This window comes from Tasmannia lanceolata, unplaced genomic scaffold, assembly GCF_043159265.1.
Source record: "Tasmannia lanceolata isolate RefF3 unplaced genomic scaffold, GAP_Taslan_0.1 ptg000007l, whole genome shotgun sequence".
Lineage (NCBI taxonomy): Eukaryota > Viridiplantae > Streptophyta > Magnoliopsida > Canellales > Winteraceae > Tasmannia > Tasmannia lanceolata.
This window is the reverse complement of record NW_027518684.1, coordinates 8,901,296-8,923,884: the sequence shown is the minus strand read 5'-3', so window position 1 is coordinate 8,923,884 and position 22,589 is coordinate 8,901,296. Positions and strand designations below refer to the sequence as shown.

At 37.4% G+C, this 22,589-nt stretch overlaps 1 protein-coding gene across 1 annotated transcript in view; it reads right to left on the bottom strand.

The window, feature by feature from the left end:
* Positions 1–4,166: 4,166 nt before the first annotated feature.
* Positions 4,167–22,589, bottom strand: part of LOC143881755 (vacuolar protein sorting-associated protein 26A-like) — a 28,787-nt gene continuing 10,364 nt past the window's right edge. Inside the window, exons 5-13 of the mRNA XM_077385014.1 lie at positions 21,213–21,287; positions 21,005–21,077; positions 19,330–19,374; positions 11,068–11,179; positions 9,193–9,259; positions 8,508–8,552; positions 6,644–6,699; positions 6,369–6,544; positions 4,167–4,763 (exon numbers count right to left, since the gene is read on the bottom strand). Coding sequence (XP_077241129.1) covers positions 4,585–4,763; positions 6,369–6,544; positions 6,644–6,699; positions 8,508–8,552; positions 9,193–9,259; positions 11,068–11,179; positions 19,330–19,374; positions 21,005–21,077; positions 21,213–21,287 — 828 coding nt within the window. The 3' untranslated portion in view covers positions 4,167–4,584. The remainder of the gene's footprint in view (positions 4,764–6,368; positions 6,545–6,643; positions 6,700–8,507; positions 8,553–9,192; positions 9,260–11,067; positions 11,180–19,329; positions 19,375–21,004; positions 21,078–21,212; positions 21,288–22,589) is intronic.

The window sequence follows — 22,589 nt, the reverse complement described above, 5'->3', positions numbered from 1 at the left end:
CCTCTAGTGTATTTATTACTTTTCATTTTACACTGCAATGGTGTGGCCTGGGGAAGAAAAGCGGGCAAATATTTCATTTCCCATATGGAAAATACTAAAACACTTATTAGGGCCCTCTTCTGCCTCGTTAAAGTGATCATATCCACAATTGACAACTTTTTTCTATCAGATATTCCTACACTAAAGTTTTGTTTTGGGTTCTTCCAAGAAAAACCAAACCATTGATCACCTAATATTCTACAAGATCAACGGTCTTGAATGCCGTTGAAACACCGTGACTGGATGATCTTAGGCCCTTGATCTATCAGCCTTTGTTTAATGTTCTGCCAACTGATTTGTGTAGCCTTGATAATATAAATATATGGGTTGCCTCATGATGTTCTACAAGATCAACGCTCTTGGTTTCATATGAGCACACGCCTAATGCCTCCATGTAGAATTCAATATTGCCTTTTACCATACTAGATTTAGCCAATTCGGGTCCGGATGGGGATTCTCCAATTGATTCTACAGCTTCAGATCTGGATTTAGTTGCCTTCTCCGACAAGGAAGAACGCTCAGTTCAAGCTCCTATAAATTAGTCTTCTAGGAATTGGCAACACTAACACAGAGGGGAAGAAGAAGTAGATAGTTCTTTTGGTAAAAAGGAAAAGGATTATCTATGAGTAATTCAAAGAGGGCCTGTAAAATGTTCAAAAAAGTAAAAAAATGTGAGGTGTAATTCAGACGTAATTTTCAAAAAATTCTCTCCTCTTTTCATCCCAGCTTATTGTGGTAGATAGGAGTGTTTTCGGCAATTTTCCAAAAAAGCCATTTTGCGGGTCCTTTTCAGTAGAAAAGAGCCACCTCACAGCAGACTTTGTCTTATTCATTTAATTCATATGAGGTGGCACTTCTCTGCCGACTCTCTAAACCGTGTAAATAAAGGCTACTGATATTTGCACTACCATGTTTTGATAATGACACAAACTGACCCTAACTTTTTATTTTTAACTGGCTGCTGAGTGCTTTTTTTGGGAATAAAAAGACAAGGTGAGTTTGTGTCACTATCAAACTATGGTAGTGCAAATATCAGTAGTCCAAATAAATTATAAGGTTTTGAATAATCATTGGGTCAACCTAAGCTTCCCCATTTATTCTATATAGTAAGAAAAGGCTAGTGATATTTGGACTACACTTTTTTAACCTCATCTTAGTTGGCTTCTGAGAGCTTTTTGGGAACCTTAATAACCTTTGACCGCTATTTAAATAATAAAGGACAAGATGAGTTGTTAGTGATTTTGGATTTTCAAAATCATGTATTTTGCATGTTTTAGTGTTTTGGAAAATGTTTTATCAAAAGCGTTTGGGAAAAAAAAAATTTTCTTAGAAAGACTTGCTTCTACAAAAAGATGTAGAAGTGTAGTTGAAAAGATAGTCCCGTACCGGATGAGAAAAAAAAAAGAGAAGGGCTTATAAAGCACTACACTTTTCTATTACTTGTTTGATTGCACATTGGGTTGAACCTATAGTTGGACCCGCGGGATGGTGCAACGCACCGTTCGCACACGCGCGCGGCGTGGGCAATGGGCGCATAGTGGCGCTTTTTGATTTGCACCGTTGGATCAAGATGAAGGTGGACCAATCGGATGGATGGGTCAAATGGTTCGTAGGCCCATCAAGCCAAATGGTTCAGTTGGGTTGGGCTTCGGTTCGGGCCTATTGGTCGACCCAACGGGCCCATAACTCCAACGGTCAAAGAGTGTGATCAAATGGGTTGTGTCCCTTCCCCCAACGGTCAAGTGCCAAGGGGGTGCCATCCACACCATAGATGGTTGATCTAACGATGACTGGGTCAGAGAGAGGTTTTACTCAAACCAACAGTCACCTCTAGGATCGATCAGGACCGTTCAATATTAATGGGTGCAATCTAACGGTCAGATTTCAAACATTCTGGAAATGTGCCCTGTAGAGGTGTTTTTCACACCGAAAAGACACCAGGTGGTCTACAAAATGTGCAGAATTCGGTCATTTCAGAAATGAAAACAAATTGGCAATTCTGACAGACTTTACACTCTCTTCTATACTCCTACAAAATCCCCAAGTATTTCTACATACTGTTTTTCTTTTGTTTACTGTTCTAGATACTGTTTTTCTGCAGAAACATTATCTAGAAATTTCTCTAAGGCTTGAAATTTCGGAAGGGCATTTCGGGTTTGATTCCGCTAGTGCTACGCGTCATCAAACATTAGTAAGGCTTCCCTACTGGGCTTCATTGTATCTTGGAGGCAATTCGCGGATCCTCTTTGCACACTATTAGTGGGGGCAAATCTTGTCTTAAGGAAAGTGATATCACGCCTTGAAGCAACAAGTTTCTGTTTTCTATCAACAACAGTATCCTCAATTTTTCCAACATGAGTTAGTGCAATGATCAAAACATGGTAGTTCAACATCAGTAGAATAAAAAATAGCTGGTAGGATTGGTAAAAGGGGGATTTATACGGTGTTCAACCATACAGAACGGTTTTCTATTCTAGTTAGTTGGCAATTATAGGAGATATTTAAATGGTGGTCCCCACGATTTAGGTTTGCCTGCCCCAACAAGTTCGGCTTACTAAAATACATCACCTCTTATAGCTTTGCCTTGTCCTCCTACCAATCTACAAACTCCCAATCTTCTCTCTTGTTTCTTACTTCCAAATCCAATACAAGCTCAGACGCTAACGGCATCATATGGTCACATCACACATAAGACCAAGAAAGTTGGAAGATGTGGGCCCTCTCTCTCTCTCTCTCTGCCTCTGTCTCATTTGAATTCCAAGGCTATTCATTATTTACAATTTTCCTTCTGTACGCATAAGGAGATTTTATATGCTGTGTGCCTGAATACTTTGGGGCCCACTTCATAGGATGATCCAAACCGTTCAAAACATGACCCACAACACAAATATGATGTACCATGTAAATCACCTCTACAGGATGATCCTAACCTTCCTATCTATAGAGGTTTCTATACTGTGCAGCCCCTCGACAGATCGGAGGGTTAGGATCGTCCTATGTAGATGTTTTATGGGCCCCACAGTCTTCTGAAAAGATACTGGACTTCGTGCCCGGGCACACAGAATATAAAATCTCCCGCATAAGAATTGCATTTATACAAGTAGATAGATGAGAATATGGTAGAGTGAACTGGAGAGGCATGACCATATCCATATCAGGAGGCACATATCTTGGAATGGGCCTAACAGGATTCTGCATCTACTTTTTGCTTCTACCCAAAATTAAAACTGACACTTGTCCTAAATAACTAGAATCAACGATCCAAACCGTCCATTTGCTAGGTCCCCGCCATGGATGGGCGACAACCTAAAAATCCTTCCCATTTGACTATTCTAGCCCTATGATTTGTTGCGACGTTCCCCATGAATGTCGATCATAGCCGCTCTTTTTTAGTTTTTATAATCAGCCGTTTAAAGGGCAAAAATCAGAAGTTTAAGATAATTCGTATGTAGTCCATCCATGGTGGGGTCAAGCAGGTGAATGGTTCGCCCCTTGTATTCTTACAAATTATCAAAGCAAATATAGACAAAGGCCATGTTTGGCAACGATGAATTATTTTTTCGTGGAATCTGAGCTTACCAAGTGTTGAGCGAGGAGTAGGGAGAGTGGGAGAGGGAAAGAATTGAGAGGGCATTGGTGAGGGGATGTTGCGAAGTAGCAGAAAAATAAGGAAAATTAAAACTTTATTTTGAATAGAGTTTTTCTTTTCCCTATTTTTAAGCCACTTCTTAGCCTGTCCTCATTTATGCTCTCTCAGTTCTCTCTGTCCTCCACCCTCCTTGCCCCTCTCCCACGGCTTGATAAGCCAGTATTCCATGGAAAAACTTTCATAGCGGCCAAACATGTCCAAAAGCTCAACAATGCAGTGCAAGATTTCCTTCACTTGTCATTTATAATGACACACAATAGTATAAAATTGAAAGAATAACACATGCACTTGGGTGAGATGGTCCAATGGGGGCAGACTTGCAGCAGGTTTTTTTTTTTTGCAAGGGCGCCCTTCAGTTTAGCATTCCTCTGCAAAAAGATAATGTATAAAAATCAAATAGATAATGTAAAACAATGAAGATAGAAAGGCAGCAGCAGTGGAAGATTCCGACTACCATTCAAGAGCAGTGAGTAAAAAATCAGACGAAAAGCGTGAAATATTCACATTCAAACAATATTTCACAAGATCGATCCTTCACAAGCACTACCAGTTTTTTGCAAGGGTGCCCTTCAGTTTAGCATTCCTCAGCAAATAGAAAATGTATAACAATGAAGATAGACATGTAACAGCAGTTTAAGATTCCACGGCACAACCACTACCATTCAATAGCAATGAGTAAAAATCGGATGAAAAACAGTGAAATATTCACATTCAAACAATATTTCACAAGATCCTTCATGAGCCATGCTTTTATATAGCCAAGGGGCAAGCAAGCTATAAAGTACAGAAATGAGCTCCCTAGAAGAAGAAATCTAGCACCTGATGTTCGTATTAAAATGGAGCCATAGTGCGATATGTTTTCAGATGGAATGCCAAGCTCTTCTAAAGCCCGATAATCAAGAAGTTTCTAAAAGACGGTACACGGTGATTTCTTGTTGCTTGAAGTACCGCCGATCCTCTTCATCCACAAGAACAAGATTCAGATAATATTTCACATTAAACTTGTTGTTAATGTTGCGATATGTCGGCGTCAGTTCATATGGGCTCAAAAACAATCTAACTGGAATTGACTCCCCTGTAAAACATACACAAAAAAGACACACATGAGAGCAGTTGCTTATGGTAGGCAATTGAGATATAAATGAAGCATAAAAACTATATCTGGAATCAAATGATGGTGCATTAGAAACAGTAGGAAGTATGAAGTAAGGAGTAAAGGACAATAATTCATTAGATAGTAAATAGAACTTCAGAATTAATATTATTAGCATATTTATATTTTTTAAAGGGATTAGCTAGCCAATTTTGTGGAAAGCCATTTCGCGGCTCACTTTTGCAGGAGAGAACAGCCACCTCTGATGAATTAAATGAATAAGACAAAATCTGATCTGCTAAATAGTGAGCCTGTGTGAGTCTGTTCTCTCCTGAAAAAGTGAGCCGCGAAATGGCTTTATGCGTAATTGCCTAGCAAATCCTTTTTTTTGTTTTTTGAATTATCTCATAACTATTATTTGTCAATGCTACCAATCTGAAATTAATTTGACCCATAATTCATTAACTATTATGGTAACAGATATGGCACCGGCATGGCAGAAATACAATAAGTTCAGTTTATATGTTTGTAAGTTGAAGCTCAGGCATATGTATTTCAACAGTTTAAAAGTAATCCAGTAGCATGCGCTGTGTTTTTTATGCATTTTTTAAAGAGGCGGTGATTTATTGATAATCAAAGAAATTACAACAGGGGTAGCCATCAGTATAACATCTCAAGAAGCTACCTCTTAAGCAAGAGAGTCGGCCAATTCATTAGCATCACACAATACATGAAATAAAAGAAAGCATGATGGCGGTGCTGATTTAAAAAATCTCACCCGGAATGTGTGCTAGTCTAAGGAAAAGGTGAATCAAAAGGCATGATAAACATTTCGTATACTTCAAGTTATAATCATATTGTAGACATTTATGTAAGGATTGGGAAAAGCTAATATTATTGAGTTGGGAGTCAAAGTAGCCATGACTGATCTTCATACTCCAGTTTAAGGGGAATGTTGAGAAATGTCTCTACAAGCTAAAGGCATTTTGAGAATGTCCAATAGGACAGTGATAAATCGATCCCCTATGTCTCTTTCTCTCTCCTCTGGGTTAGAGTGAGAGAGAGAGAGGAGAGAGAAAGAGACATAGGGGGTCAATTTAAGATATATGGGGGTCGATTTATCACTCCCCTGTCCAATATGTACTTGATTTTTTAATCCTTTTCATTCTCATGAATACATGTAATTGGTTTATAACTCCGCATTTTTGTTACACTCATTATTTCTGTATATAACTTAGCATCGGTGAATGGATTTTTACTTTTGCATTTTGAACTTTTTATTTGGCTGTTTCATCAATCAACTCCTACACCACAAATTTAAACATTTACATATATAAATATATATGTATATATTCAGAATGACATGACTCTAGGCTCAGAAAACCGCTGTGAAGTATCCTACAATGGTAATAAAATATTACATATCACACTAGAAATGTTAACATACATGTCGGCTAAACAGTTACACCAGACAAAGCCAAGGTGGAAAACCACTAAATGCAGTGAAAAGGCATACAAGGGCAGGAACATTGAGATAATTATAACGTAGAACTATATATGAGATACTGAATCGAGTACTGGAAATACCTCTGACTGGAGCACCATCCATCAACTCGAATTTCGCAAGGGTCTCAGTCTCAACATATGTATTAGGCCCTGACCCTGTTGATTCTCGGCGTCTGATCTCAAGTTCCATATTTTTTATCTTGATTCTCACAAGAAGAAAATATATTTTGCCTACTATAACATCCTTCAGATGATATCTGGACATAGAAGATAACTCTTCACTCACAACTAAAGTTGAAAATAATTTACTCCCGTTATGTGTGCAGTTACTCAAGAATAGATGTCATGAAACTTACTTGCTTTTGCCGTACTCAAACTCAATGTGTAGGCAATCTTCAATCCCAACTTCCATCTGCATAAGTAGGCAATGTATCATGGTAGAAAAGATCTAAAGAAAAGTCATGTTATACATTCGTTTATATTTATAGGGAAATGATTTCAGCGTTACCATGTTTTGATAAGATGCACGAAGCATCTTGTCGTTTAGTCTTTAAAGGGCTGTCAGAAGAATATTACGGTTCTCAAAAAGCTCTTACAGGCCTTTAAATACTAACGAAAAGATGCGTAGCACATCTTTATCAAAACATGGTAGCGCTGAAATCATTTCCCTATTTATATTATATAATGGGAAACTTGGGTTGCCATGCCCACTCTGTCAGGATATTTAAAACCTTATAACTGTAGATTTCCTTATATTATTAGGCTACTGATGTCGGCACTACCATGTTTTGATATTTGCACTAACTCATCTCGTCTTTTATCATTTAAACAACTGTCAAAGTTTATTACTGTTCCCAAGAAGCTATCAGTAACGAATTAAAAAAGAAAAGACAAGTTGAGTTTCTGCAATTATCAAAACATGGTAGTGCTAATATCAGTAGCCTATTATTAAATACTTAATAAATGTAAATTTATTTATAGATATTAAATGTCATGCATAGAGCAATATAAAAGGAATTTATATATAAAAAAACTATCCTACTCTCTCCCACAGAAAAAAAAAACGAAAAGAAAGGAAAAAGGAAACAAAGAAAGGTGGCTCCAGGCCTCATGCATGTAACGTATCTATAATCAAATATGTTGAAATGGTGGACAACCACAAAGCTATCCCTCTAGTGTTGTTCCCACCATAATAGAATGATCTTATAACCTTGATCAATAAGGCATCCTTATGAGCAAGTCAAAAGAAGCTAACACTCGATTTGTGTCAATGTTGACCTTACGGATGGACACTGGGATCATTTAGGCCACCTCATGGGATTCCAACAAATCAACAGTCTCAATCACACATGGGTACCATGTGAGACCAAGGTTGCAAGGTCATACCATAACAATGATCGTTTAAGTAGTGAACTCATACATTTAAGCTCTCAATTGCTTTTTTTTTTTGGATGGTGTTAAGCTCTCAGTTTTTACCATTCACTATTTTTAACCCATAAAATATTAGTCACAAAATCACATATTTTGCACGAATCATGTTCACGCATTGCTGTGCAAAGGAAAAAACAAAAACAAAAGTTAGATGTTTCACTCTGTCGAAACTCAAAAGAAGCATTCTCTCTCACCAGGTTTTGTATTTTTACGGAGTTCAGTCCTTTATGGGTGGAAGGGGATTAGTCTAATGTGATTGCTTGAGCCTCGAAGCTTGATGATCGGCACGCGCACACACAGACACACACAGACACACAACTATTTAATACCTTGTTTTTAAGTTCTCGTTCTATTTTTGTCTGATTCTTCACAGTGGCACGCATTTTTTTTTCCACGAATAATGCATGAACTCGAGTAGTATTTTGAAGTAGTGGATGTGGATCTAAGCAGAGAGATCACTCCCTCACTTGTACATATTCCCAAAAGAGCTAACAGTGTTAACAGGATTGAACTTCATGCGGGACAAGAACTTCACCTCTTCTAGCTTTTTCCTTGCAATCTTTTGTTTCATTGTTCTTTGTTTGTATAGTAATGGAGTCATCTTATACGTACTATTGGCTTTCTCTTAATGAAGTTTTCATCGTTATTCATTGCATAAAAGAACAGATATATGAGAAAGGAAATCCATACCAACCACCAGACTTATTAAGAACATCCAACCACAATAATTTCGACCTGTTACATGCTGTAATTATGTGAATCGTCAATATTTTAAAAAATTTCACTAACCTTAATACTGTTGTTGATTGATGGAAGTGGTGTATAGTTGCGCACCTGATGCAAGAAAAACTTGTGATATCATTATATGCATGATACCAAATTAACTTCCTATTCATATGTGCAAGACTCAAGATGAATAGGTATGTATTTGGTTCCTCTGATTTGCAACATTAATGTTTCAGTAGATAATTGCATTAATAAAAATCCAGTTCCATTTCCATTTCTCTCATCAAAACACTCAAATCAGTAGATGAAACCAATGTCACAAATATCTCTGATATTTTCAAAATATCATGTTTTTATAGCAACATTTTGATAAAACGGCAAAATCTCGAAATAATCCTGAGATTTTAAAAATATAGCTATATTTTCATTTTTATCATAAAAAATCGTGATAATATCACAATATTATCCCGATATTTTTATGCTATTTTTATTTTCTAGTTTTTCTTAAATTTTATATTTTTATATATTTTTAAATAATTTTATATTTATAGTTTTTTCCCGATATAAACCGAAAAAAAAATAAAAATCAATTTATCCCAAGATTTTCCCTTGCCGAGAAATTCCCGAGAACGATATTTGTGACACATGATGAAACCATCAGGAGACAGGAATTCTGTTTGCCTTTTTTGCAGCATATACTCCATCGCAAGTAAAACCCACAAAGATAGAAGGCAAAGAAACAAATTACCCAGAAATCTTGGTACTCCACAATGTTGCTCACATAGTTACGACTGATTGTCACTTTTAGAATATACCTGCAAGTTTGAAAGAAAAATCTACCAGTTATCACAGATATCATATTTGATGTCTTGGTCTAAAGAGCCTCGTACTGTAAAAGCGTGGTTTTAAACATAACAAAACTATATTCAGCTAATGATTTCCAAGTTTTATCCGCCTAGTGACCGAAATGTTTCTGTTTCCATCCCCACCAAAACGAAATCTCAATGAAGTCCTTCCACATTTCGACCGGAATTATCGATATTTGACCGAAATTCGATAGAAATTCTTGAAATTTGACAAAAATTCCTGAAATTCGACCGAAATGGTCGGAACAAAAAAAAAATGTAAAGACGTCATGATTTGCATTTTCATTTCATTTAATTAATGTCGAGAATGATACTTGGTAGGCAACATCATTGAACCGCACAACAAAGTAACCGTATCTTATGCATGTGATGTCAAATCGGCATGTGACCAATGCATGTCACTAGGTGTTGATGTGATTAAGCCATTATGGATGGCTTTCTTGCTTATGTGAGGGTTTCTAAGTACGTAATTCTACTTATTCTAGCATTCCCCAAAGTTTCATCTTCAAATTTCATCATTTGCATATGTTTCCAACTTTCCATGATTTTACAAGATTTCCCCCCGAAACCGAAATGTTTCGGTTTCTGTGCTGAGCACAACCGAAATTTAAAACCTTGGTTCAAACACCTACAAAAGATAAATCAAGAAGTAGCAAGAAGGAAGAAAATGAAGCTTGAAAAGAGGCCTTTTCTGGGCCAAATAGATGAGCTGTCATGAAGAATGAAGTCAAGCTCACATCAGCAGGTAGCCAACAGGGAGCAAATCAGGCCAGATTTCTTCTAGGCTGGTGTTTTTATTGTAAAAAAATTATTATTATTACTATTATTTTGAATTATAAGGGCTGTTTAGATGGGATCTTTGGTGGACCATCTCGGTCTTCCTTTTTATTGAATGAATTTTGACTAACATTAAAATAAAAGGCTGTTTAGATGGGTCTTTGAAAACACTAATCTTTGCAAAGTTTGGAAAGAAATTTCTAGGCAGGACCAATAACTAGAAGGTGGGGCAAAGCAGGAGTTCTGATTTGCAAGACATAAAGCTGATTTTAAAAGAATTCCCTAGAGAATTGGATATACTGTCCATGTTTTGGGGCTGCGCAAGCGGAATATGATATTTTCAGATGTTGAGAAAATATTAGTATCTAGACTTCAATAGTGTTTAACTATTTTTAGTAAGTAGAATGAGAGGAATTAGCTAGGCAAGAATTGTTTATACTTTGTGTGAGGACAGACATTTTTTATGGAATTTCAGTTTCTGGGTAGGACAAGTTCTTATTATTGAGTTGATTTGAGCTCTGCTTTATACTCAGACCAGTTTTGAAAATTTTAATAATTATTTGTGCCTTTCTGCTTATTCTTTTCAGTATTGTTTCATTGAACTTTGAAATTTTCTCTGCTATTGCCCATGGAAATGTGAAAGATAGGGCTTGTCCTAGTCACATGAAGAATTTGAGTTACAAATTTTATTGTGATGAAAGCAGATTTTGATTTATACAATGGGCAACTGCACTCACTCTGACTTGAAATTTTCACAATAAAATGAATGAAGATTTTCCAATTTGTATTATAGGGAATGTTATGTCCACTGTCCGGATAAAACTCAATACGAAACAAATTTAACTAGATGCAAGAAGCTTTCCAATTAATCAGCATTAACAATAATGTATTATAAAGCCTTAAAAATGTATAACCAATACTAAATGCACATTTAAAAAAGATTTAACTTTGCAAGCCTTAGAAACCAGCTGATAGCATACCTAAGCCTTACATTGACTCCATTGTATGACTCATACGGCATCTCTACAGTAGAGAATTCAAATGGGTATGTTTTCCTTTCATATATTTCACCAGGCACATCCAATTCACGCACTGCAAATGGGAGTGATAAAATTAATGCCTACTTAACAATGACAAGAACCATAATTGGCAATAGGACAAAAAGAGAAACAGCTTGAACGCAGCTGCAGAAATGACGTTTATACTAAGCATGATCTTCAACACATATTAAGTAAAATAGCGCATGAAAATAAGCTTTAATAAGGAGAGAGTAATGTTTCATAAGATGGTTTTCCATCAGAAGAGAATTTTTTTTTAATGCAAGATTTCATAGAACAGTTTAAAAAATATAGAAGAAGCAACAACAATGACAAGGGTCCATAGGCAACACTTAATAAAATAGTCATTATCATAAACAGATAACAAAATATTCCAATAACCACTAGAAATACCACAAAAGAAGCATGTTATAAATATGAGGAATACTGAAAATCAGATCACTAGGTTCCATTGGCTATAGGGAGTGGTGCATACTGTGGGTTGAAAAATTATTTAGCTGACCTGGAAATCACTCTGACACAAGTCAACCCACTCAATAATATATTTTTCCTAACTACGAAAACTCATTAATCTATTGTCAAAAAAATAGAAGATCAACCAGTCTGCGAATTCATCAGTATCTGAAAGAGGGAAGATTGACAATTCCAAAGTGATCATGTGGATCACATAATCCATTCATTGAACTCAAACTAACACATCACATAATCCACATCAAGTTGTTATACACTTGTAGCAATCCATCAGCAGTTTTTGTTTTAATGGCAATGATATATTTTTTTAAAATAAAGGGCCTAAGCCCGGAGACTGAGGTGGTAAAAAACAAGGCAAAACTAAAAGGACGAAGAAAATACAGAAATCAAGGAGGAAGAAAATAAAAATACACAAATCCAGTTCTAGAAATTCCAGATCGAGCCAACCGATCAGCCTCGCTGTTGGCAGAATGCCACGTGTGTTGGAACATCAAGGAATGACCCTCTACTCGGTCAAGAATCTCCTCAATCATATCAGTGAACTTCCAAGGGAAATTGACGTCCTATTTCAACAACCGAGCCACATTTAGATAATCTCTCCTTCCACAATCAAGAGGTCTAAATATTCTTTCCCCACAAGGTGGGTCCCAGTCAACAAATTATTGACTTCCGTCTCATTCGAATCCGTTTCACCTAATGGGCCAGAAAAAGCCCGCTTGGTGTTACCATCCGCCACACGAATAAGACCTTTCAACCCTGATGGTCCTGGATTCCCAAGGTTTGAGCCATCAAAATTGAACTTCTCCCTTCCAGGCGGATGGGAGATCCATCTGGGAGTCGGCCTGCTGGATTTGAAATTGCTCACCCTAATCTCAGCCCAAGATCTGCACAAAGAGGATTCTGATTTGCCTTGAAAGTCAGAGGACCATGACCCATTGCACTATCGAAGAGAAGATCTATTGTTGGACATAATCTGACTTATCTTCGGCTAATAAATCACTTTTCTCGATTCAAAGTAAGAGTCCACCCCAAAGGAATAAACCAGATTCAACACTATATGCACATGATGGCTTGCTTGCCACAACATAGAGCAGCGGTCCTTGTGTGAACATGAAACACCTATGAGGATTCATTTCAACCGTGACTTTTTGAAGCAGCAAGAGCCCGATATTTTGTTCAACACTTGACAATTTTCCTTTGTCAAAGCTACAAATTTATCCATGACTCTGCTCATTCTAATCGCGTGCATACCCTTGTTATGAGTATTCTCTCATCATCCTGTTTTATGCTGATATGCCTATATTCCTGCCTTTCATCCATTCTAGTAATAGCCCTCTGCGGACAAAGACAAGTAGGAGAAGAAGCATATTCGAGCGAAAGATCTCGGAACAGGCAATTCTCAAATAAATCAGGAAGCAGAAGAGCCAAATAAGTGTCAAAACGATATTTATAAAAAAAATATTCATAAAAAAAACATAGCATAATATATAATAAAATATAAAATTCAACTTTTAGTAACCAAGGTTACAGAAATTCAGAAAATATGGATTCATAAAATAGAAGAAATTTAGTACAAAATTGATTAAGTGGTGTCTTGGTAGCAGTTGCAAATGGTCAAGAAGCAGCAGCAAGTTAGAGCACTATTAAAGCTGGAGCAGTGTCTTGGGTAGAAGTTCACTACTACAAAATGTAAATCCTAAGGCTCTCAATATGAAGATACTCTTCTAGTCCCCACTTCTCTGCACATGGAAACGCACATTGTGATATTGTTGTCAACTTTTCAGGACTTCAAATATTCTCATACAACGAAAAAATCTTCCACCAGTTTGCCCCGTTTAATCTGTCCTTTCTAGTATTTTCTATCTTCATAGGACGCTATTTTGTTCACCTCTCTCCTTAAGTGTGGTCAACATTTCTCCAATCAAAGTCCTCAATTTCCCTCTTGGCACTGTTACAACAATTTTCAGAAAGGACCATCCCATACTTCTTGTTTCTATCTTCACTTCTTTTATAGAACACCATATTCTTTACTTTCTCTCTCTCTTTATCGTCTTGTTCCCCTCCCTTGTTTCTCTCCCTTCGTTCATATATTCCCCCTGCAATGCCCCCATTTCTCCCACCTTAATCATACATCTCCCGCTTGCAGCTTCTCATGGCAACTCTAAAAATGGCTTACCCTACCTTTCCTCCCAACCCTATATTTTCTTGTCTATTTACTCCTCTTAACTGGCAGGCACCCATGTTAATATCCTTTAGGCTTTGTCCAGTTGAACCACTTGCCATGGAAAAGAGGTGGAAAACACACTTATTTTTTGTCAAAACGTGTTGACAAAGCGTTCTGTTACCGGCAAAACGAGAAGAGGGAAATGAAGTGGAATCCTTCTCGGCCCACATGGATTCCATGTTGGCCCACTTTTCCATCATTACGTTTCCGTCTCACACGAGTGGAAAACGGGGCCTCTCTCTCTCTCTCTCTCTCTCTCTCTCTCTCTCTCTCTCTCTCTCTCTCTCTCTATTTTGCATAAGCTTCTGCTTGTGTTCCACACTGAGGCATATTTCTCTCCAACCTTTCCATAGCTCAAAAGCAAAAAGAAATTTGAAGCAAGGAATAGTCTTGACCCATGATATTTTTTAAAGCTACCACTTCAATGTAAAGGCAGGAAGAATACTTCGCAATATTTTTGAAGATTCTTGCATTTCTTTCTTTCCAAAGTAGAATTCTTTCCCGCCCTCATTCAAAATTGAATTTCATAATTCACTGTTTTTTCACCCTTTTTTTCTCTCATCTTCATCACGATATCCCATGTGGATATGATTTAAATAATTTTAAATAGGGAAAGGTTTGTATTTTTATTATTTACCTCTCCCCCCCTAATCTCTCTCTCTCTCTCTCTCTCTCTCTCTCTCTCTCTCTCTCTCTCTCTCTGCTGCCTGCTTCCATGTGACTGCAAGACAGAAAGTAGCCCAAAATGCAAGGAATGCTCTCTTGTGGTTTTTTAATGGAAAACAAAGGACAACGGTTTTTAATAAGAAACATGGTGGTAGAGAGAGCATTGCATGCAGCGTTGTAATCTAAATGAAACCATGGGTTCAAAGTGCGAGCAACAGAGTAAAGAAGATGGACATGGGTACACTCCGACTTCAGAGTTCTCTATACCCTCACATTTCCAGATCTGCAGCAATTCTCAACTGAAAAAAAAGGTATGGTCGGCCTCTCTGCTCAAGTCAGCGGGGTTCTTTTGATCTGTTATTTCCATCGATCCTCCGTATTCTTTGTTTTTCTCATGTGAAATCTGATGTTAATTTCATGAAATTCATGGTATTTTGTCTTTTTTTCTTTCCTGCTATGAAGATATAGATTTTATGAATGTTGCAGAAAAAACGAAATCGGCTCATATCTCTGGCGAGCCGTTTATGGAATCAAAGTTCTGCCATAGCTGAGAGCCGTTTCCGGAAGAAGTAACAGAAAATCAATGGAACTCCAGAAGAAGCCCTTACATCTTTTCTTTTTTTTTGAAGGGGAAGAACAGAAAAGGGCAGGTTTTCTGAAATTCTTTCTTCTCCACCAGAGATTGTCAACAGAACAATGGTCTTCTGAATTTCTTTCTTTTTTTTTGTCTTATAATTTTTTCCCTTCTCGCCGAGTCATTTCTGATGTTTTCCATCCCAACGAACACAACTGAACAGAGCTTTAGTTTTCTTTCTTTCGTTGTTTCCATCTCTCCTGTTATTTCCTCTTCTTCGTCATACTCCCTCACACTTCATTTTTCCCTGAAATAGCCAATATTCCCTCTACCACCTCCGCCATCAACTTCATTGTCTCTTCACTATCCTCAATGGACACAACTATTTTTGTTAGACGTGTCCTGTTTTACTATTCTTAGGTGTATGACCATAGGTTCAATGCCAATAAAACCACTGCCCCAATAAAACCAGGGCGGCCCAGTGCACGAGGCTCCCGCCATTGCGGGGTCTGGGGATTGCTAGTGACAATTAATATGCTCAAAAACTGTGGGTTTGCACAGAAAAGCAACTTATCAAGTTATAGTCTCCGCTGGCCTCTTGATATGGAACCAACCACACAAACGTGGAACTGCTTGAAAGGCACGTGCCCATGAGATACTCCAGCCAAAATTTTCTCTATAGAAACTCAGATCAGAATCCAAAACAAGTCATTTTAAAGAAGGTTGATAACTTTATTAAGCTTCAATGTCCTTGAGGATGACTAATAACTCTAACAAGCTTCAATAACCTTAGGAAGAGCTTTCCTTATATTAGCTCATGGAATTTTTAGCTACCTCGAATCTGCATGTACTGGAATCCATATCTTCAGTATTCAGTTGATGACCAGACCCAATCCAGAATTAGATGTGCTGCATAATTTTATTCTCAATGAGATGCTTTACCCACCCGGTGAAGCGCAACAAAAAGCCACACCAAATAATTCATAAGCAGATAAGCCTTGTTCATTTGCTATTTGCAAGTTGTGACATTCATCCTCTAGTCCTTTACAACAGTCCCATCACATTCGGCTTCCACATTTGATCCCCCTAAAGGGCATATTGTTGCACTCGCTTCAGTAAGAGTACTCAAATGGTCAACTTTTATCAAGTTCTCTATGAAAAGCCACCTCATCATTACAAAAATGTTTGGCCTTTATGGTGCAAATCAGTTATTGGGAAAACTCTAGAGGACTAACTTGCAATGATATTGAACAGTTCAGTGTAATCTCAAGCTATAACAACCAAACTTGAGAATACAACTTGTGGTACAAATTGTATCTCTACAAACTAATCACAAACAGAAACTAGAGAGATTTGAGAGTGAGAAGACAATGAACCACCCAGGATTTTCAGCTGCAAGTAAATTCCAGTGAAAATAAATAAATTAATAAATTCATGACCTGTTCTTGTTGATTCCAGCATACATGTACTTAAAAGTCCCATTTCAAACGTAGAATTTTCTAACAATCCCAGCCTTAACTAATTTAGATCTAAATCTCTTTAAACAGAAAGCTTCAAACTATTTCTAGCTTTAGAATTGCTCCAAGAGAACAGAAAAAACTCATTCTAGCTTAAATAATTTAGATCGTCACATAGTCCAAGATATTCTCAAAAGCAGTTCTTAATACACAAAAAATGCCTAAATTTAGCTCAACAGCAGTCCATATGCAAATGCATCATATCAACAGTTAGTTGATGCATTTCTATGCACTTCGATTGAAATTTCGACATGTCGAGGTTTGTGCTAGTAAGATTGTAGGCTTGTAGCCAGTTCTTCTTCCCCTGAGTGGTCCCCTTATCTCGAGGGTAGTGAAATTGAACTTTGATGGTTCCAAAATTGGGAAACCTGGCCCAGGTGGGGTGGGGATCTTCATAGAGATCAAAAAGGTGTTACTAAGTGGGCATTCTCTGGTCCTATTGGTGTTAAGGATGCTAATGAGGCGGAAGTACAAACAGTGCTAAATGGGGCTTGTTTGGTGGATCCTAAAAACCTTGATAACCTTATTGTTGAAGGTGACTTGCTTGATGTTATCACGTGGATGAAGATAGGGAGTATTTTCCCATGGAGATTCGCAAATATGATTGAAGAGATCCTGGACCGGATAAAGGGTGATAAAGGGTTATCGCATGACTTTTCAGCATATTACGCGCTCGGCAATAATGAGGCCGATTGGCTCGCCCGCTCTGGATTAGATAAGCTCAATTTGGAGATTTATTATTATTATTATTATTATTTTGAAAATGTTGGAGCTTTTTTATTTTCTTCCTCCCTGAGGCCTTTTTTTTTTTGCTTTTCTTTTGCTTTTGCTTGTATTTTGGCCACCTCGGTCCCACGGGCTTTGCCCTCTTTATTAATAACTTATTGCCATTCAAAAGAAATGACATCTTGATCGAAGTTTTGAAATTTGCATACAATAGTGTAGTGTATTGGTCGACATGACCAAAAAAGTTACCAAAATGTATACATGTCGACTGAAGGATTTCGTTTCGATGGGGATGGAAACGGAAACATGCTTGTTGTTTCATGTTGGTTTCGAACGACACTTAGAACCATAAAGCTATCTATGGCCTCAAGAAAGCACCAAGGGTTGCCAAGTTCTGCTTAGTACCAGATAAAATAGCTTTTGATAAGGTCTGCAATGATGAAGGCTCTATATTAAACACATGCCAAAAATCATACTATTACTTGTAAATGTGGATGTCATGGTTGTCTCTAGAGATGTATCATGACATTCAAGTTGCTTAGGCACTGAAGAAAGGGTTGAAGGCTGTTTCTGATATTAAAGACATTGAGGAATTAAAATACTTCTTAGGAATTGAGGTTTCTAATTCAGAGAAAGGAGTATGTTTATCTCATAGTTTTAAAAACCCCCGCATCATTGTGGACTCCCCCGAGTCAACTCCCTTTTACCTTGGCTGCGTTCCACGTTTTGCCCTACAGAGTCCATAAAAACTCCTTTGACTCTCCCAAATTATGACTGCGCCGACCGAGTACTCAGCCGCATAAACCGAGTACTCGAACGTGTCGTGCCAAGTCGACTAGGATTTTCTCCAGCCCTGTTCCGCGCCACATCTTCGTTTTTAGACACTTTCTCAATAAAGATGCTCCAAAGTAGCTTACTAGCAGTCAAATCCAATGGGCTCACTAAAAAACAATGCCTTGAAAAAAAAAAAGGGATGAGAAGGAGCCTCCTATTCCTAATGATCCATCATTGTATAGAAGGTTGTGGGTAGCATAACTGGCTGAAATTAGTCAAACAGGTATCTCATTTGCATATTTTCATGCATATACCCTGAAAACCTTCACTTGATGCTAGACCTAATACTGCAGTACATCAAAAGCTGACAGCAAAAAAGCACTTTGGAATAAGATTCTAGTATACTGGGTTCGATACCCTGATGATAAACAGTCCATCAAAGGATTTGTTGCATACATGGAGAAGAATTCGGTGCAATAGAAGAATAAAAAAGACGATTTTGCCAGGACTAATTCTAAGATTGTGTAGAGGGCTATATTCAATGTGAATATAGGTGAACTGGTGTCCAAACAGGTGGAACAAGACCATGTTCTGTATTACATAGAATGAAATAAATACCTCTTACTGTCTTGTTTTTCCATGGGCAAAAGAACCATACTGAAGCACATTGATGTAGATTTTCATTTCAACCATGACAGCTGAGAGCCCCATTGGTCCTCAGTTCCCCTTGATTTATCTTTTTGTAGTTAGTTTGTCTATCTTTATTATGTATCGTGTCCCTTTCAGTCTTTCTTGTGAAGACTGTTATAGATTAAAAAGAAACAGTGAGGCTTCTTGGACCTTCTTTCGAGACCAAAACTAACAATAACTTCCCATGAGATCAAAGAAATCAAGAGGATTTTAGATTCCAAGTTAAAATGAACTGGTTAATATGTCCAAAACAAATTCACCTTAATCACAATATTCATGACATTTATGGACTAATTCTTGCAATAAGCAAATGAGAGAGAATCCAATATAGCCCTTTTATTTATTTCCTAGAAAAGGTTAAGGAAAATCGTAGGTGTAATGGAGTACGTCTATATCACAAAAAAGGAAAATGGGGAACTTTGAAAGCAAATAGGTATCTCATTAAGAACTATAGAAGTGGTTTTGGAAATATTAGTAATGTAACAAAACAGATTGCATTTTATGCTTTCATTTAAGGATTTTGTTCTAAATAACTGGCTCACCGAGGGAGGTAAAATCATAAAAATTGCCTCTGTCAAAGTACAGCTCTGCAAGAAAAGAAAAATTGTTAACAAATTACTGACATAAAATCGATGGAACAAGCCTACTCCAAACTTTAGACATTCTCATCTTAACAACTGAATGGATCAAACTTGAACAAACAACAGAACATTTTAAAAAAGTCAATAAGAATCTAAATTAACCAAGAAGCCAAAGTAGAGATATTTTGAAGCAGCTAGACAGAAATACTGGCTTAGCACCTGAGTAAAATAAAAGGCATGAAAATAGTCTCCAACAAGCACAAAAAGTTGACAAGAACAGGTCATATAATCACAAAAAATGGTAAAACAATTAATTTCCATGCAAGCGTGTTTTTATAAGATGACAAAGAATCCTATGAAAGATCAAGTTACATCAATTTGCAGAAGCAAAATTGACAAAGATAGCAGCAATTTGCTCATCAATAAAGACTCACAAACTGCAAAGTGTGGGTAAATAATCTCCAAATTCCACACAGACTAAGCAAATGAAATATTCTTGAGACCAAAGTGAAAGTTGAATGAAACACATTGCATGCAATACAGAAGTCTGCAAATTCAAGATCAAATCCGAACATTACTAAATATACATCGAAATATCAGGCCAGTATGGATTAGAGAAGAAAAGGAGAACCCAAAAATCTGTGTCAAACGAAAAGTGAAAACCCTAAGCATGACTTGTTATTGCATAGAAGAGCATGAGATACAAATTTTGAGCTTCCAAAATATCTGGGATATGATCATCTCTAGAATACATAAACAAAATACTTCATTGTGTTACCATATGGACATTTTTAGGTCACTTTAACCTATGGACCCATGGACATTTTTCTTGTACCATCTCAACTCAAATGAAAGTGTAGATTTTTTATTCAACTTTGTAGGTTCTTGACGTAACTAGTGGAGGTCCACATAGGCACCAACTGATCTTCCTGTTGATACTTTTCTTTTTCAAGCAACAACAAAAAGGAACATTACAAAATCAGGAAAACATTACAATATAGGTGACGAGATGTGCTGTCCCAAGAGAAACAGGAGGACAGAACAACAGAATGTAACAATCAACCTCTATAATGGCACCAGCATTCCAATATACATTGTAAAAGCAATGGTTCTCTGAATCATGTAATTTCTGATTAACTACAAACAAAGGCATATTTGCATGTACATCCGAATTTAAGAGACCGTGAGAAAAATTGAATCCTTCGGATAACAAGTGCCAACATTTTTCATGAATGAACTGCTCCTACACTTCAACAACAGCAAAAACTAAGATCTAAACTAATTTTAAATACTTCAAGATTGTTTATTTAGCCAAACTACAGCTAGATCCTAGAGTACATTCACATTAAGATTTTTATGGCTCCCGGTGGTCAGCGGGATCTGTAATAAGATCCAGATGGCCATCTTCGGTGATCTTACCAAAGAGAGATGAAAGAGATTATCATATTCCCACAATTCAATTAGATGTAAAATATAGAAATCCCCTCTCATGGTTGAAGAAAAGATATTTTTGTTTATTTAGCCAAACTAAAGCTAGTTTCTAGAGTACAGTGTTCACATTAAGATTTTTATTCTATTACATGCAAGAACCTGGAGAAATTTTGATTAAAATAAAAAAACAAATGAAGCAGCACACCTATCTGTCCAAGAAGCTCAATTTTGACACCAATATGTTCAACCTTTTTCCCTTGAATAGGTTCTATAGAAACCTGCATATGATTCCAAAAAGGAAGTTATCACTAAACATTACACTTTCCTATCCAAAATATCCTATAGCAACACATTTGAAACTGTGATATTTTTAAATAAATCAAATCTCATATCTGTAAAATCAAGTGTCACACCTCGCCAACAATGTTCTCTTGACTTTGGAAAAGAGGGACCATTGCTGTTTGCCCATTTTCCTTCTTTATGGAAGCCTGTGAAAACACACAAGAAATATCGGAGACAAAAAATAATGATGATGATGATGATGATGATGATGATGAAGAATAAAAAAAAGTCACACTGCAGCTTCTAAATTCGCCATTTGCTATTTTTGTTTGCGATCGGGATATTAAGAAGAATGCTTCTATCCGGACAGCATTGTCAATTGCCACACTACTTGATAATGAAAAAGTATATTGGGTAAAGATTACAACGTTGACATGACTGGAGCTACAAAAAAAGATTGTTTTGTCTGCTCTGAGTTCTTTCTTCAGGTGTTCCTCCTGTAGAGCAAGCAACCACCATATAATTGCACAACAGAGTTTTCTCAAGCACCCCCTTAGTACAGCTTCGGCCACCAATGTCATAACAGAAAGTTATAACAAACTTGGCTTTTCTGTGTGTGTATAAAAATCACAAGTGTATCTATCCCTTAAAACAACAATATCATATAATAAAAAATAACCACCTCATACTGCCACTGTGTCGCTTGTTGACCGTCGTAAATAAACTTAGAAGCAAAACAATAGAAAGAAATGAGACTCAGGCGCTAAAAAAATTATTCACTTCTAGATGCGGCACTAGAAAGCCTCATACATGGAAAGGAAGCATAGGGCCCCTTCAGTTCGGAAGAGACACAGGCACAGATTTACTCAGCCTCCCCTCTTTCTCTAATGACAAAGGATGCAATTACAAGTTTCTTCCCACTGAAGGACTCACTGAGGGGCAAAAGAGAAAAAGGAGTCTGCAGGGCCAGTCGACGGCTCTATCAATCCGAGAGAGAGAGGAGGTGTGTGTGTGTGTGTGTGTGTGTGTGGGTGGGGGGGGGGGCTTCTAGCCTAGCACAGTTCACCACAGATAGAGAATCGTGGCAACCTTTGTAAACCCATGCTCCTGGAGGTACGCTTCATTCGCTCTATGTGCTTTACGTTGGTCTGTATCCTCGATCCAGTGTATTACAGGATGCAGGTGTAGGTGCTGAGATAATAAATGAAAGGACCATAACCCTGGGAGAAGCATTTCCAAATCCAAACCCTTTGATATGCAGTCCTAACCAATCAGAAAGGGTCCGCTCTGAATCAGAAAGTAGTGAGAGCGAAGGTGATGAAGATGGATTGAGTGGACTCGCCAAACAGTCAAATAAGAATGAAAGGAGAGAGAGAGAGAGAAAGGAAAGATCGAATTTGTATCTAAGAAATGCCACATCCTGACTCATGGATCTCTTAGACTGTTGGTCCTTTGCACCTTGGCGGAATAAAGGAAAGATCCTATGGAACGTGACCTTGTAAGCTACG